Source organism: Falco cherrug, chromosome 6 (assembly GCF_023634085.1).
Source record: "Falco cherrug isolate bFalChe1 chromosome 6, bFalChe1.pri, whole genome shotgun sequence".
In the NCBI taxonomy this organism is placed as follows: Eukaryota; Metazoa; Chordata; class Aves; order Falconiformes; family Falconidae; genus Falco; species Falco cherrug.
In genome coordinates, this window is record NC_073702.1 from 13,009,541 (window position 1) to 13,026,084 (window position 16,544).

Below are 16,544 nucleotides of genomic sequence, written 5' to 3' on the forward strand. Positions count from 1 at the left end.
AGCATATAGGGAATTTTACAGATACGACCAAGTCTCCCTCTATCAAAGGATAGACTAATACACCTCCATGCCTGACTTCAAATTTGAAATCATGTCTTTCTTAAAAAAGAATAAAAAAATTAAAATCCCAAAACTCTTAGATCTGAGCTAAACCATTTAGTTCATCATATTACAAATCCTTTCAGAGAATAATGTATTTCTTAATCTTTTTAATTCTTCAGTAAACTCATTGAACTACAGCTGAGTGCTCATTCCAGTGCTGGGTGTAATCCTCCCCACCATTCAGACAGTTGGCACATGCTTCACACACTCCTTCATCTTTCAAATTATCCCTCTGAGACAGAAATTATCCCATCTTCTACAGAGCATCACGCATTTTGCAAAGTGAATGAATGCACAGTATTCACATTTAGCACACATGGCCAGTCCTTCTTTGAAATGCCAGACAATTTCTGCTTCCTCTGCTGAAGTTTGCATCTTGCTCTTTCCATCCGGTGTAGTCCCTCATACTTGTTGACCCAGTCCTTTTATCTTTGCTGTATCAAAAGGCTAGCAATAGCAGCTATTTGGTATAGCAGAGTACACACAGACCAGTTGTTTTCAACTATAATTATGATCAGGTAATCTGCTATGAAAATGCTAACAGCGCTTCAGGATAGAATGAAAATTTCCCATTCCCCTTGTTAGTTACTCACAGGAGGTCCTGGTGGCCCTGGTTTTCCTGGGAGGCCTGGTTTGCCTCGTCTTCCCTGGAAACAAAAAAGAATATACATTTATAAATGCTACAGCTAGTGATTGGTTTGGAATCAGAATTTGTTTTAAGGAAAGATTTATAGCCTTGCTTATTAGCAAAAAAATTACAAATCTACCCAAAACGAATACTCTGTATCAGTCACTGCAACATTACCTAATTTGAGTGCTTTTAGGATTGTTTTAAATAATTGTGACAAACTATATTTGCATCACTGTAACTTTTACTGTCAGATTTTAAAGCTAGGTGAGTGCACATTGATAGGGCTATAAACAGAGCATCTTGATGAGATGTAAAGAAATTATATTTTACCTGAATATACCATAGCTTGGGATGTTAAACTGTGCTGCAGTAGCCACCCTGACCTGCACAGTAAGTAGGTATGTGCAATATAACCCAATCAACAAATACCAATGCCCTTCTTCTCCAGGATATGATAACAAGCAGAAAAGTCAGAGATTTATTTGCAAAAACAATTCACCTTCCTCGTGCAATTACTACCATCTTTGTATATAAAGCACATATAAAATAATTTCCATTAGAATTTAAGGTCCATAAAAGTCTGTTTAGGTTAATGGGAGACTTTCCACTTGAATTCTAAAAAAAACACCATGCACATGTAACTATTACTATTTTTTAACATAGAACTTGATTGAACCACTGCTGTTACCACATATGCTTTTTTTTTTTTTTTTAGGAAGATCTACATAAAAATGGAAGTAATTTACGGTAATTTACATCTTTATTGCCAAGTTGAAATCTGATGCACATTTCTTAGAAACAACAGCTGAGAATTACTAGTATCTACGTGTGATGGTAAAAAAAAAAAATGTATTATATCCATTAAGACTAAATTTTCCCCTTGCATATGGCAAATACAAATTAACAAAAAGCATGAAGGGCATTTATTGGTGAAAACTTGGCTTAAGAAGTTAAAAAATGAAAATTTGCTGACAGCTCACCATTAACACATAGGGGTATTTCTGTAAGCTTTGGTCCCTACTTCTAAGCCTGCTTCTGTGTTTTATTAAATGATGATCTCATACAAACTGCAGAAGTAATCTAAGGAACATAAAGTGAAATTTCAGCTTTGTTCTTTACAGGTGAGAGCCCTGATCTGCAGGAAACCACTCATGGTCTGCCTTTCATGATGCTGATCAACGCTGAGGGGAAACAAGATGATGATGGCAAGGTGGAAAATCCCTGTTCCTTATACCCTGCAGCTCACCAGGGACCTAGATGCCAGGGACTTAGAAGCAGGAGGATTTGGAGCCCTTCAAGTTGAAGAAAGAACCAAACAAGGGTTGTGGGGGTGTTTCATTCACTGGGCTGTGCCACATAACATGTACACTGCCACCACGATTTTATGAATGTCCTGTCAGTCAGTCAGTGTGTTTTAAGGGGAGTGTGAAAAAAAACCCAAACAAACCACCACCTCAGCATATTTGGAGTGCCAAATTCCTGGGTCTTAACTAGCCAAGACATACATTATGTGCTGAGCTGTTTAATCCTGCCAGTACTTGCACATGCAGGGCTGTAACTGGGGCAGCCCAGGGTAAATTCTCAGAACCAGAATATGGTATTAGGTGCCTATATTGAGCTCAGGGGTGTAGTGCCCCTTACCACCCACCCCCAGCATGTCCTCTGCTGCGTTGGTAACGCTGTCCATGCAGCCCTGTGACAAGCCAGGGCTGGGAACTCATCCAGGCTAAGGATGGGCCACAAAAAAGTAAAGTTGTTTTTGACATTGATCCATTCATCGATGAAGTTCGCTGGGCAACTGAGTAGCTTCCCTGGCCCGACAGAGGCACAGTACCAGGAAAGGCACAAATGCACAAGGGGGCTGCTGTTAGTTAGATCTAGACTTTTGGACTGATCTCTAGTTCAGTAATACAGATGGAAACTATTTCCTGATTTTTTTGAAAAACAGTAAACTTTCCTTAGAAGGTATGAAAACCAGACTGGAGGTAATAATGTAAGTAATAAACAAAGACAAATTGCTTCATACTTTTAAAATAGTCCCTCTGAGTTATAATGACCTGCACTGTTGACTTCTTAAAGCACCTTCCTTTTCCTGTTTGGACTTAAAGTATCCTGAGGATGACACTTAAAATCTCAGCAGTCTAAACAAAGTATCAAGGAAGTGTCAGGGGGAAGGCGGCAGGGCTTTGACTGGCAGATACAACTGTGAACGAGGTGTTAATTACACAAGGAAACATGGAATATGTTGGGAGGGCAATCTCTATTTACATAGATGAGCTAAAATGTGATTTATGACACATTGCAAAGTCATAACTTGACAAACTTTCTGAAAAATCAGTTATAAAAAAATAAAAATTGGGGTAGTGATTTTTCACTGTCATTTAATTACAGAACACCTACCTGGTGAAACACAGAAGAAACACTTGCCCTACCTTTTATATCATTAGTCATTATACTATGTGCCATGTGTACAAAAACCTTTAGAACAATCACACAGATCAATATGAAGCATCAGCTTTTTCTAGATGAACACTTTTTTCCCCATACAAGCATCCTTCTAAACTGTCTGATATTTTAACACAAAAATATGTAAAAAACCACTACCTTTAATTTAAGAGATTTAAATATTAGGGGTACAGACAGCTCCACCTACTTGCCAGCACTGCTTCTCTATGACTTCCCAGCACCAAGTTAAAATACATACTATAGTATAAGAGTGTAAGTAAAGTAGTTTATGTTTTTGTTTAGGATAATTAAAAAAATTAAAAGAATGTTTTTGGTAAGTCCATTATGGCCTCACCCTGAGCAGACTGTGAATTAGACTGCGACTAAATATTTACAGTTTGATTCTGACTCTTCCTTCTGGCAAAAACTAAGTTGTGAAGTTGTGGAAAAACATCTTGGTGCCCTCTCTGGTTCAGAGAATGGGCTTAAGCAGAGAGTCACAGCTCTCAGCTCCTGCTCAGCAGCAGTTCTCCACAGCCCCATGAGAGCTGTACTTGCTGCCGTACTGCTGTGCATGGGGCAGGCAGCCAGCACAGGAGGCCTATCACCTTTATTTAGTTGAGTTCACTGAGCAAATACTAAGGTTATAGAACCACTCAAAATATAGATAAATCTTCTAAGCATCACATTCTTTAACTACATAAAAATGTATACCACCTACACTAACTTAAAAAAGCTAAGTGGTGTCAACAAGTTGTCTAATGCTACTTAGAATAATATCTAAAGAAAAGAAAACCAAAACAGTTGCTGGTTATTTCCTTTGTGCTGCATACATTTTTGCTGGCAATCAATGTGATAGGAAGTTGTGTAAATGTTACTGATATTGTATCCTGTCCCTTTGACTCATGAAATACCTGTCCTCAACTAATTTGGACAGTCAACTACTTTCCTCTTTTCCATAGGGTAAACTTCACCTATGATACACACACAAATCATTCAAATAAGAACTGCTGGGTTAGGGGGAAAAAAGATAAAATATTCAAAATAAAAGAAACGAGAAATTATATATGCCTCAGCAAACCCCAGCTGAAGTATGTGGTCAACTGTGTCTTTATTTCCTCTCTTCCTTTGCCTGTTTCGTTCATCAAAATGACTTGAGCTTTGCCTTACATTAGATGGAAAGCTCTTCAGAAGAGAGGCTCTGTGCATCCTTCCATAAGTTTCTATTCTGATTCTGACTGCTGCCCCCGGGCACTGCTGCAGGTCCAATGCACAGCTCAAAAATTCAAAGTCTGTATTGTAACCCTGTACTGTATCACATTGCATCCATCTATTCGCATATCTCTAACTACAGAAGAGTAAAATTGCTAATCCTAGTGTCTAAAAATAAGCTGTGGATTATTTTAGGATAAAAATCAAGCAGAGTTATATAGGAACGCTGACATGATTTATGGAATAAATAATTTAAAGAACCCACGCTTGGGTACAAAGGGAAAAGTTCTTAAAATAAGCCCGTGTGAATTTTCAAGGGAAAGTGCTAATTAGCAGCTCCTGAAACACATCATCACATTTCAAAACAAGAACTGGTTCTAGAGAAAGCAGGAAGCTGGGCTTTAGTGTCTTAACTACTACAGTTATTATGCAAGGTTAATGAGGTTTATATAACTTGTTTGCCAAGCTAAACTAAGATGCTCTTGAATAATCCTCAAAATCAGACTGACAAACGGACAGATATAACCAAAGTGGGAGGCAGGTGGGAAGTTAACACTCCCAACTCAGAGCGTCCAGCCCATGGACAACCTGCCAGCCCCCTGGGTACCCAAATGCAGCCATGTGAGCAGAGCTCTGGGCAGTTAAAAGACTGTTTCTCCAGATCCCCAAAGTTGCCACCAAGCAGCCAGACCCATCCCAGTGCCTATGCTAATTCAGAGTACAGAAAAGAGGCTTTCCTTTGTTTCAGTCCTCTAAGATGATACGCCTAGTCCACATAAACTTCCCAGTTTTCCCTATCTATAGTCACAAACCAGTGCTCCTGGCAGTTCACATGGAGTTTACAGAGCTCCAGCCAACTCTAACCCAGAGGAAACCCAGCCCAGCCCAAAGCTGGTGACAGTCTTCTGCTCCCTATTTTACCAGAAAAAAAGCTTGCCACACTGCTATTTTAGGGGAATGAAGGGAGATGTCACATGGTGGTATCAATAAGAAAGTCAGATCAAGAGCTAATTGGAAACAGAAGATTAAAATTATTCACAAAAATCAGAGCAATCACCCATCCAACCCAGTTACTCAACAGTACATCCACCAATTGGTTGTGGGACAGGATAACGTTCGCCAGGATCTCAATCAACTTTTTGACAGATCACAAAGTGAAAATCACAAAACTATAACAAATGCACAGCCTAAATACAGAGTCATTTTCCATTACAGGTTTAGCCAAAAATTTGAGAATTTTTAAAGGGGGCTTTGACAGTTAACACTGCTGTTAAATAAGAGTTTTGCCATTAACTTTGGCAGTGTCATAATTGCACTGGTTTTAGGTGGGTTTTTTTAATCCTTAGAAATCTCATAGTTTGGACATTTTCTTTCATAAATTGGAAATCTTTGTCACAGTCAATGAAACCTTTCTTAATTTCAGTAATACAGTGTTAGGATTTGAATGTACAATTCCTTCTTCAATCCTATTAACCTTAGCCTCAGCCTTGGGGATGTATTATGGTAACCACTGTATTACAACTTAACCTCTGTATTAAATGTTAAAACTGAATAAATTCACAGCAAATAAGGCCAGAAGGCAAGAAATTAAGCTGTTTGCAGAAAACAAGTGAAAGTCTGTCCCTCATATCCCATTAAAGCCTTTCACAGAAACACGGCTCAGAAGAATAGAGCACACAGACCCTAATCCCCTGTTCTGGAAGAAAAGTCACTAAGGAGCAACTCGCTAATGCAGAAGCATTCCTGCACTCAACCTTGGCTTTCCAATTTTAGGAATGATTTTCAATAAACTCTAGTTTCTTCATTTCATAAAATGCTAAAAGGCAGCGCCTAGCCAGACTATGTAATATTATTCAAATGCATTTAACAAACATCAAAAGAAATCCTTAAACAGGCGTAGCAGTGCCAAGAAGTGAAATGCCACAACCTATTTTGCCAACAAATCCCTACACAAAACCCATGATAACTTTTCAAGTGTATTCACAGAAGCATGTTGCAAATCCAAAATAACTTGTAGAAATATTTCCAACTACATTTAGATGTTTTTATAATAGACATACTCATTTTTAATTATGAGAAATATTTTCTTATTTTCTTATGTTGCTATGCCTTTTGCTAAGAGACATTAAAAGAAATACTGATAATAGAGTATTTGGCAGGGAGCCTGAAAATTCTAAATGAGATCTTAAAAGTGAAATAATTCTGTTATTCCAATAAAAGTTACATTTTTGGATAACTTCTCCAATGGAAAATAACAAAGAAAAAATGATAGTACTTTTTTCTAATTGACAAATCTGTCTTTAACATTCTACATTACAACCTTTTTCATCCCATTTATTAAATGCCAAAATGGGGGAAAAAAATAAAATTATGTAATTTTTTTTTTTTAAGCTGTATTCTACCTTACTGGTTATTATCTCCACTTTTAAGGTAGAGACATTCTGGTAGAAAAACCCAAAGTTATCTCCCTCTTTTACATTAAGCATTTTTAGATTGTTAAATACCTGAGTGAACAAATGTGCGGCACTCCAACTTAAAGACAGAATCAGACTGGAGCTCTGCATACTTAAAAACAACTTACATCAAAGTCAGGAAAGACTGAGAAGATTAAAAGAGATTCTAAAATGCCAGACCTGTAGCTGTGAAAAATACTGTTTACACTGTGCCAGGATCCTGACCAACTATGCAGTAATTATTGTTGCTCTGGAAAGCTTGTTTTACAATTGGTTAAGTACAACATTTACTCACTGAACTAGAAGATAAATTATGTCAAAGTAATATTTAAGTCCTATAAACCAGATAAAGGCAATCTGAATTTAAATTAAATTTTATGTCACTAAATAATTATGTTAAGAAAATCTACAGCTCCCTGCCCATTTAATTACTTTGGAAGATTTTCTACTGTGTCATAATAATTTTATTCATGCTCGATTAGAAAAACTTGTAAACTTAGAGAGTAAAGTTACTAAGATAAGGCAAATTTCTCAAGGTCCCACTCCCAATACATAATTTTAGTGAGATCAATGCTGAAACTTCTAGAAGTGACAATCCAAAGCACTCTCAGTTTTATGAGGTGTTTAATTTATTACTAATATAATGCTAAAATAACTTCTTCTTAAGTGAAGTATTTGGTATTATAAACACAACAATTGGAAATAAGGAAGCTGTTCCGAAAATATTTACATCAAGACACCTGCAACTTCCCAAGGAATACAGAGTCAGGAATATGGCTGTGGTACCATAGAAAAATTTTAAATATTTGAACTGTCAATTTCACTGGAACCAGGGAAAAGACCACGGCAGAGAATGAGTCTGTTTAAATACATATGAAACATTTAAAATAATCTTATTAACACATGACAATGAGGTTGTTGGCAGCTATGCTGAGAATAAGCTAGAGCTCGTTAAAAAATCACAGAATCACCTGGACTGGAGGGACCTCATGAGATCATCTAGTGCCACCTCCCTCCTCAAGCAGGGTCTATTGTCCAGCACTGTGTCTACTTGATTTCTGAACATCTCCACAGATGGAGACTCCACAACCTTTCTGGGCAACCTGTATAAGTATTTGACCGCCCTCACAATAAAAAAGTGTTTTCTTGTGTTCAGATGGAATTTCCTGGTTTTAAATGTGTGTCTGCTGCCTCTTGTCCCATCACTGGCTACTACAGAGGAGAATCTGGCTGCCTCTTCTTCATCCCCTCACATCAAGTATTTATACACACTGAAAAGATCTCCCTTAGCGTTCTCTTCTCCAGGCTGAAGAGTCTCGGCTCTCTCAGCCTCTCCTTTTATGAAAGAAGCTCCAGTCCCTTTAATCTGCTTTGCATCCTTGTGCTAGATCCACTTCAGTAAGTCCATGTAGTCTTCACCAGTGCTGAGCAAAGGGGAAGGATACCTCCCCTGACCTGCTGGCAACGCTCTTCCAAATGCAGCCCAGGATATTGTTGGCCCTTTTGTACCACAAGGGTGCATTGCTGGCTCATGGTCTGCTTGTTGTCCAGCAGGTACTTCTCCACAAAGCTTCTTCACAGATAATTTGCTTCCAGTGTATACTGATACCTGGGGTTATTGATCCCTAGATGCAGGATTGTGCATTTCCCCCTTGTTAAACTTCATGTGATTCCTCTTGCCCTAGTTCTCTTCTACATTCTGCTCCATTGTCTGGGTTGTTCACGAAGGTGCTGAACAGTACTGGCTCCAGTACTGGGCCCTGGGGTATACCACTACTGACTCATCTGCCATCTAGACTTTGTGCCACTGATCACAACCCTCTGGGCCCAGTTGTTCAGCTGGTCCTCAATCCACCTCACCATCTATTTATCTAACCTGTACTTCATCAGCTTGTCCATGAAGTTTATGAGATGAAGTCAAGTTAACTTTGCTAAAGTGGAAGTCAACAATACCCACTACTCACCTTTCATCCACCGAACCAGTTGGCTCATTCTAGAAGGCAATGTAGTTGGTCAACTATAATTTCCCCTTCATGAGCCCACACAGACTATCCCAACCATCTTCTTGTCAGTTATGTGCCCTGGAAATGATTTGAGGAGGACTTCCTCTATCATATTCCCAGGGACTGAGGTGAGGCTGGCCTGTAGTTCCCCAGATCTTCCTTCTTGAAGTGGTATTTGTTCTTTTCCAGTCTTCAGGAACCTCTGTCAGTCACCACGACCACCCAAAGATAATCAAAAGTGGCCCTGCAATGATATCAGCCAGCTCCCTCTGCACTTGCGGATTCAACCTGTCAGGCCCCACGAACTTACAGAGCTGTGTCCTCCACCCAAAGCCGTGTGGGTGCAAGGCTGACAGCAAACGGTTACTTCAGTAGTGCCTGGGTCTTGTGCTTTGTGACCATCATCTTTAAGGAAGTGTATGCTGGACAGAAGAAGTTTGCTGGCCTCTTCTTTGTTCCCTTCTGCATGAACTGCTCTGCAAACTGCTGCATATCTGTTGGCTGCTTCTGTTATCACTACACAAACTGCCGCATCATCTGGCTGCTATCCAGTCCTCTTCCTGGCACAGGCTAAAAGTGTGCTCGACCCTCCCTAATCAGGGGCCAGCTAGAACAGAGGCTGCAGGCACCCACTGATCAAGGACAGCTGATGGAGTTCGGTAGAAGCCACTAGAGCTACCCTTACCCTAGCCCTACCCGGCAGCAGCAGGCACCCTGTTTTCTCAGAGGTTTCCCAGAAGTGCCCAAATCCCAGAAAAAGTACCCAGAAGCTCAAGAAGATACCAAGATAATATCAAAGAAGCAGAAACCGCTGCAGAAACTGCTGTGTATGTGAGCTGTGTGCTGGGCCTGGCTCTTCTATAGGCCAACTGAAAATGAAAAATGACCATTTCTAGATGTCACAATATAGCTGTATAACACAGTTGCTTTGATGCTTCTCATTAAGAGCATTTTTGGAATTCACTGAACTATTATATTAAAAAAATAAATAATTTTCAGAAAAAATAGTATTTATAAAAAATGCATCAAGTTCAGGGAAAATCCCTTCTACAAAGATATCCAAGTGAAATTAATTTCCAAAACCTTTAGAATTATATTTTGGAAATACATGTTTCACTTCACTGCATTGAGCATAGTAAAGGCAGAGTCTGGAAAAGTCCATGAAGTCTGTAATTGCAAGTGGTAGAAATTTTTAAGAAAGTATAGCAACGTGACAAAATTAAAGACTTTAAAAAAATCTTCACACGTGCAGCATGAATTACTTGAATTTTCTCAAAAAGAAACAGAATGGTGATTTGATTACAAAGAAAAAAACCCTTTAAATATCTCTTTAATGTAAAGCAGACATTAAAAAAAACAGTTGTTGGAGGCTTAAGCTACATGCCCAAGTGAAAAATAAAAAGCACATTTTGAAATGTGAAATTGGCTAGAAACACTGAAGAAATCAAGGAGACTTGTGAAGTCTATTTGCAGATGTCTTTCAGGTGGAAACTGTACTTCTGTGAAAGAAAATACTTAAATAAAGGGCAGGAATATTGAGAAAAATAATAAAGTCCTGCATAACACAGGCAGCCAGGAAGATGGCGTAGTTGTCCATTGTGGTTTAAATTCCACACTGCTAGGTTAGCACCCAATCTTTCTAACTTTTGCTGGTCAGTAATATTGGACCAGGGACTTTCCTGAGTAACTTGTAATTACCTTCAGAAGCTCCTGATGTCATTCTGAGCACTGGTGTAATAGTATCAAGTTGCCGCAGCAGTAACATGCTGTTCTGAATGCCTGAAGCCAACAAGAGGGACACTGAAAAGTTACGTATGAATGTAGTGCCCGCAGAATGGTCTAACATTTCTCATACAGGAGTGAGGGAAAGGGAACAAGTAGCTGTTTCTACTGGCCCACTTCTCCCAGTGACCAGAACTAAACCCAAAGAATCCTTCTTAGCATGGTCTTATATCTAACACAAAGCACTCCACCGAAGACAATAAAACTAAAAAAATTATACAAAGTCACTAGTGGTACAGCAAGGAGAAACACTGGCTTTTTATAAGAACAGTCAAGGTTTGAGGACTCCTTGCACCCACAGGAACACACAATGCTGGCTAACACATGAGTGGAAGAGGGTACTAGCAAAAGGAGAAAAAAAAAGGGCAGTACGTGTTCACACAAAATTTAACTAAGCGCACTCAAGACACTGTCACAACAAAGATGACCTTTACATGAGTGCCGTATACGTCTCAGGTTGGTTAAGAATCAGAAACAAGTTCACTGTGTGGTCTCTGGATATAGCCAGATTATCATGTAGCTACTATTTCTTCTGCCAGAACCATTGTTTTCCTCTTCTAAGTAACACCGTAAATAAGAATGCACCATGTATACCTTTTTTTGTTCCTTTGGAACAGATACAGAAGAACAGCAGTAAACAGAAAGCCGATTGCTTCACTTTAGCTCACAACTCTGTTGCTGCTTTTTTATGGCTCTGCAAAGGAAACAAGCTATCTAAGTCTGAAGATCATTATTTGTGCCTCATGAAGATTGCTTACTTCTGCATAAGCTAGCTATGTGCAAAATGAGAAGACATAACAAAGGAGATGAGAGGAAAAGGAGTCAAAATCTTCAAAGAATGGGAACTAACGAGTTTACTCTTATAAATATCACTAACATACTTGCTAAATGCTAGACTATTAATGTGTTGGTTTATTCAGAAAATAAATATTTATACATTTTGCTACTACAGCAGTATGAAAGTAGTAATATGCATAAGAATCCAATTTTTATTTATCACTGCACTAGTTGTTCTCCATGACTGCACTACTTAAAATTTTAAGTGAGTTCAAAATTTTCTCTTAAGCAAAACCAAAAATAGATCATGCATCCTGATACAGGATCCTTTAATGCTGCACTGATCTTATCAAAGAGCTTTCAGGGCTTCATCTCTATCATTATGAATGATCTCCCTACAGTATATTTCTGTAAACATATCACATTAGCGTACACTGTTTTCTGCACACTCTTCTGTCCTTTGGGCTCTCTGGAAAGCATCCAGGGAGATTAACTCTGACAGGAGACATTTCAGACACTTCTGTCATCAATTTCCATTGCTGACTTATTTGCGTACCATCACTTCAATGTGTAAGAACCTAAACTGCTCTTTTTGACGTGGCAGCAAGATCATATCCCAGTATGATCGTACAGCAGTAATACATCATATCACTAAGCCACATAATGTAACATATTTAGTATTTTAATAATTATTTGTTAACTCAAATGATACCATATAACTTTATCTACAGTGTATCCATTGGATAAAAGCTATTATCACTTTATTTGAAATCAAGTATTCATCCCCCTTTACTCTTGAAATAAATAACCCGCAGTCATCATCTAATTCAGCGATGTTGTAAATTTGTGCTTGTAAGCCAATTTCACACATATGTCAATAAGTATTTTAAGGTTTGTATAACGTTGAACTAAAAATCTACAATTCAGTTAATCTTTATGTTTATTATAATTACACAATGGCACGCAATAATACTTATTCTACTTCCATAATAATTACTATATGTATTTTTGCTATGTAATTTTTGATGCAGATTTATTCCTGTGAGGTGAAAGAAATACTACTACCCAGACTTACTCCTCTTAACAGGGAAACATTTGTCCTAGTTACCTCTATAATGAACACAGGGAGATGAGTGCTCACTCTGGGACAGGGTCCCACCTTTGGTATTTCTTAGTAGTTCTAATATTAAACTTAATCTTGGATGACCTCTGATCAGTGTAGGTGGGGTGATGAGCTCTGACTCAGTGTAGGCAGGGCCAGGAGTGAAGGCAGCTAAACCCCTCACACCTACAAAAGTAGCCCCCAGGGCGTGTGGCAAACCAAGCAGGCACACAGGGCATGGTGCAGTAGCTTGCGCAGCAGCTCGTGCAGGAAAGGTGCTGTCCCCCTAAGAGCTCAGAGAGAAGGAGGTCCAGTAATGGTCATCGCCCCCCTCCAGAAGAAACCTAGCCATGGCTTTCACTCAGCCAAAAGCCAGCACCAGATGGAGCTCCCATGAAAACGTGCAGCTTTGCAGGTCACAGGCTGCAGGGAGTGCCTGAGCTTGTCATTGCTACCAGAAAGCAGCAGAGATAACAAATGTGTGAAGTGTGACCAGGTGGATGATCTGCTCAGCCTGGTGGTGGAGCTGAAAGAGGAAGTAGAAAAGTCAAGGATGCAGAGGAAAGCCCGTCCAGGTTGGAGGAGCCAGGGAGAGTCGGTCAACCCCACACATCATGACCAGCTCTGCTAGAAAGACCAGAAAGGTGGTTGTCATCGGCAACTCCACTCAGAGGAATGGATGGCCTGGTCTGCTGCCTCCCTGGGGCCTGGGTGAGGGATGTCATGAGAAAACTCCCTTGTCTGGTACTGCCCTCTGATTACTGTCCCTTACTGGTCTTCCAAGTGGGCAATGATGAAGTCCAAATGACACAATGCCTGAGGGCAATGAAGAGAGACCTCTGGGCCTTGGGGTGACTGGCTGAGGGATCAGGAGCGCAATGAGTTGTTTTCTTCTGCCCTGCCAGCCAGCTGCAGGGAATGACGGGGCATGTAATTGGAAGATCACACAGATCAATACCTGGCTCCGGGCCCCATGTCAGTGGCTGCATTTTGGGCTTTTTGATCAGGGGTCAGTTTACACAGCACCAAGTCTGCTGGCAACAGATGAGGTTCACCTGTCTCGAAAGGGGAAAAGGATTTTAGGTCAGGAGCGAGCAGGGCTCATCAAGAGAGCTTTAAACTAGATTCGAAGGGGGAAGGGAATAAAACCAAGCTTGTAGAGATGAAGCTGGGGGTGGCTTGCCAGGGTTGGAGGCAAGAACTATAGCACAGCTGAAGTGCATCTATGCCGATGCTCAATGCATGGACAACACACAGGAGGAGCTGGAAGCCGTCATGCAGCAGGAAGACTATGACATCATGGAAACATGGTGGGATAACTCGCATGAGTGGAGTGTTGCAATGGATGACTACAAACCCTTCAAGAGGGGATAGGCAAGGAAGGAGAGGTAGTAGGAGAGGTGAGGTCGCTCCATATGTCGGGGAGTGTTTTGACTGTCTAAAGTTGAATGATGGTAACAACAAGGTTGAATATTTACAGGTAAAGACCAGGGGGAGGGCCATGTCAGTGAGGGTGGATACCCTGGTCTGTTACAGACCATCCAACCAGGATGAAGAGACAGACAAAACATTCTACAAGCAACAGGGAGAAGTCTCAAGATCGCTAGCCCTTGTTCTCATGGGGACTTCAACCTACCAGATGTCTATTGGAAATACAACACAGCAGATAGGGAACAGACTGGGAGGTTCCTGGATTGTGTGGAGGATAACTTCTTGACACAGCTGGTGAGTGAGCCAACCAGGGGAGATGCCCCACTGGACCTGCTCTTTACAAACAGGGAAGGACTGGTGGCTGGAGGAAATCTTGGGCACAGTGATTATGAGATGATAAGAGTTTTCAGAGAAGGAGGGAAGTCAGCAGAACTTCTACCTTGGACTTCCAGAGGGCCAAATTTGGCCTGTTTACGACCGTGTCTGACAGAGTCCCTTGGGACACAGATCTGAAGGGCCAAGGGGTCCAGAAAGGCTGGATACTTCTCAAGAAGGAAATCATAAAGGTGCAGGACAGGCCACCCCCACATGCCAGAAGACAAACCAGCAGAGAAGACAACCAGCCTGGCTGAACAGAGAGCTTTGGCTGGAACTCAGGGAAAAAAGGAGAGCTTACTACCTTTGGAAGAAGGGGCAGGCAACTCAGGAGGACTCAAGGATGTTGCACGGTTATGCAAGGAGAAGATTAGAGAGGCAAAAGCCCACCTACAACTGAGGCTGGCCACTGCCTTAAAAGATCAAAAAATGTTTTTACAGATACATTAGAAACGAAAAGGAGGGCCAAGGATAATGTGTACCCTTTATTGGATGTGGGGGGGAACATTGCCACAAGGGATGAGGAGAAGGCTGATGCACCTAGTGCTTTCTTTGCCTCAGTCTTTGACAGCAAGTTACTCTCTGGGTAATCAGCCCCCTGAGCTGAAAGACAAGGACGAGGAGGAACAGAATGAAGTCTCCACAGTCCAGGAGGAAATGGTTGGTCACCTGCTGCTCTACTTAGATACACAGAAGTCTATGGGGCTGGATGGCAACCAAGGATATCCAAGGATTGAGCTGACAGAGGAATTCACCAAGCTACTCTCCATCATTTATCTGCATTCATGGCAAACTGGAGAGCTCCCAGAAGCCTGGAGGTTAGCCAATGTGATGCTCATCTACAACAAGGGCAAGGAGGAGTATCCAGGAAACTACAGGCCTGTCAGCCTGACCTTGGTGCCAGGGAAGATTATGGAGCAGATCATCCTGAGTGCCATCACGCAGCACATGCAGCAGAACCAGGGAATCAGGCCCAGACAGCATGAGTTTATGAAAAGCAGGTCCTGCTTGACAAACCTGATCTTCTATGACAAGGTGACCCACCTAGTGGGGAGACGCTGTGGATGTTGTCTACCTGGACCTTAGTAAAGCCTTTGACACCATCTCCCACAGCATCCTCCTGGAGAAACTGGCTGCTTATGGCTTGGATGGGTGTGCTCTTTGCTGGGTAAGAAGCTGGCTGGCTGGCCAAGCCCAGAGTAGTGGTGGAGTTACATCCAGATGGCGGCTGGTCACAAGTGGTGTTCCCCAGGGCTCAGTGTGGGGCCAGCTCTGTTCAGTATCTTTATCAATGAGCTGGATGAGGGGATCAAGTGCACCCTCAGTAGTTTGCAGACACCACCAAGTTGGGGGGAACTGTCGATCTGCTTGAGGGCAGGAAGGCTCTGCAGAGGCATCTGGACAGGCTGGGTCAATGAGCCAAGGCCAGCTGTATGAGGTTCAGTGAGGCTCAGGGCCGGGTCCTGCACTGGGGTCACAGCAACCCCACACAGCGCTACAGGCTTGGGGCAGAGTGGCTGGAAAGCCGCCTGGTGGTAAAGGACCTGGGGGTGCTGGCTGATGGCTGGCTGAGCGTGAGCCAGCAGTGTGCCCAGGTGGCCAAGGCGGCAAACAGCAGCCTGGCTGGTATCCAAAACAGTGTGGCCAGCAGGACTAGGGAACTAATTGTTCCCCTGTACTTGGCACTCACCTCAAATCCTGTGTTCAGTTTTGGGCTTTCAAGAGGGATACTGAGGTGCTGGAGCGTGTCCAGAGAAGGGCAACGAAGCTGGTGAAGGGTCTGGAGCACAAGTGTTATGAGGAGCAGTTGTGGGAGGTGGGGTTGTTTAGCCTGGAGAGGAGTAGGCTCAAGGGGGATCTTACTGCTCTCTACCTGAAATGAGGCTGTAACGCAGGTGGGTGTCAGTCGCTTCTCCCAGATAACAAGCCACAGGACAAGAGGAAATGGCCTCAACTTGTGCCAGGGGAGGTTTAGATTGGATATTAGGAAAAATGTCTTCACTGAAAGGGTGGTCAAGCATCGGAACAGACTGCTCCAGGGATGTGGTAGAATGATCATTGGAGTTGTTTAAAAGATGTGTAGACGCAGTGCTTGGTAACATGGCTTAGTGGTGGACTTGGCAGTCCTGCGTTAACGGTTGGACTTGATGATCTCAAAGGTCTTTGCCAACCTAAATGATTCTATGACGTAACAAAATCCCACCTAGAACAGTCTAGAAATGAAAATGCAG

At 41.6% G+C, this 16,544-nt stretch overlaps 1 protein-coding gene across 4 annotated transcripts in view; it reads right to left on the reverse strand.

Annotated features, from left to right (window-relative positions):
* The window catches only part of COL19A1 (collagen type XIX alpha 1 chain), a 203,112-nt gene that overhangs the window by 70,614 nt on the left and 115,954 nt on the right, over positions 1 to 16,544 (reverse strand). For all 4 annotated transcript variants that reach the window (XM_055713942.1, XM_055713941.1, XM_055713945.1 and 1 more), the window contains one exon: positions 696 to 749. In XM_055713942.1, coding sequence (XP_055569917.1) covers positions 696 to 749 — 54 coding nt within the window. The remainder of the gene's footprint in view (positions 1 to 695; positions 750 to 16,544) is intronic.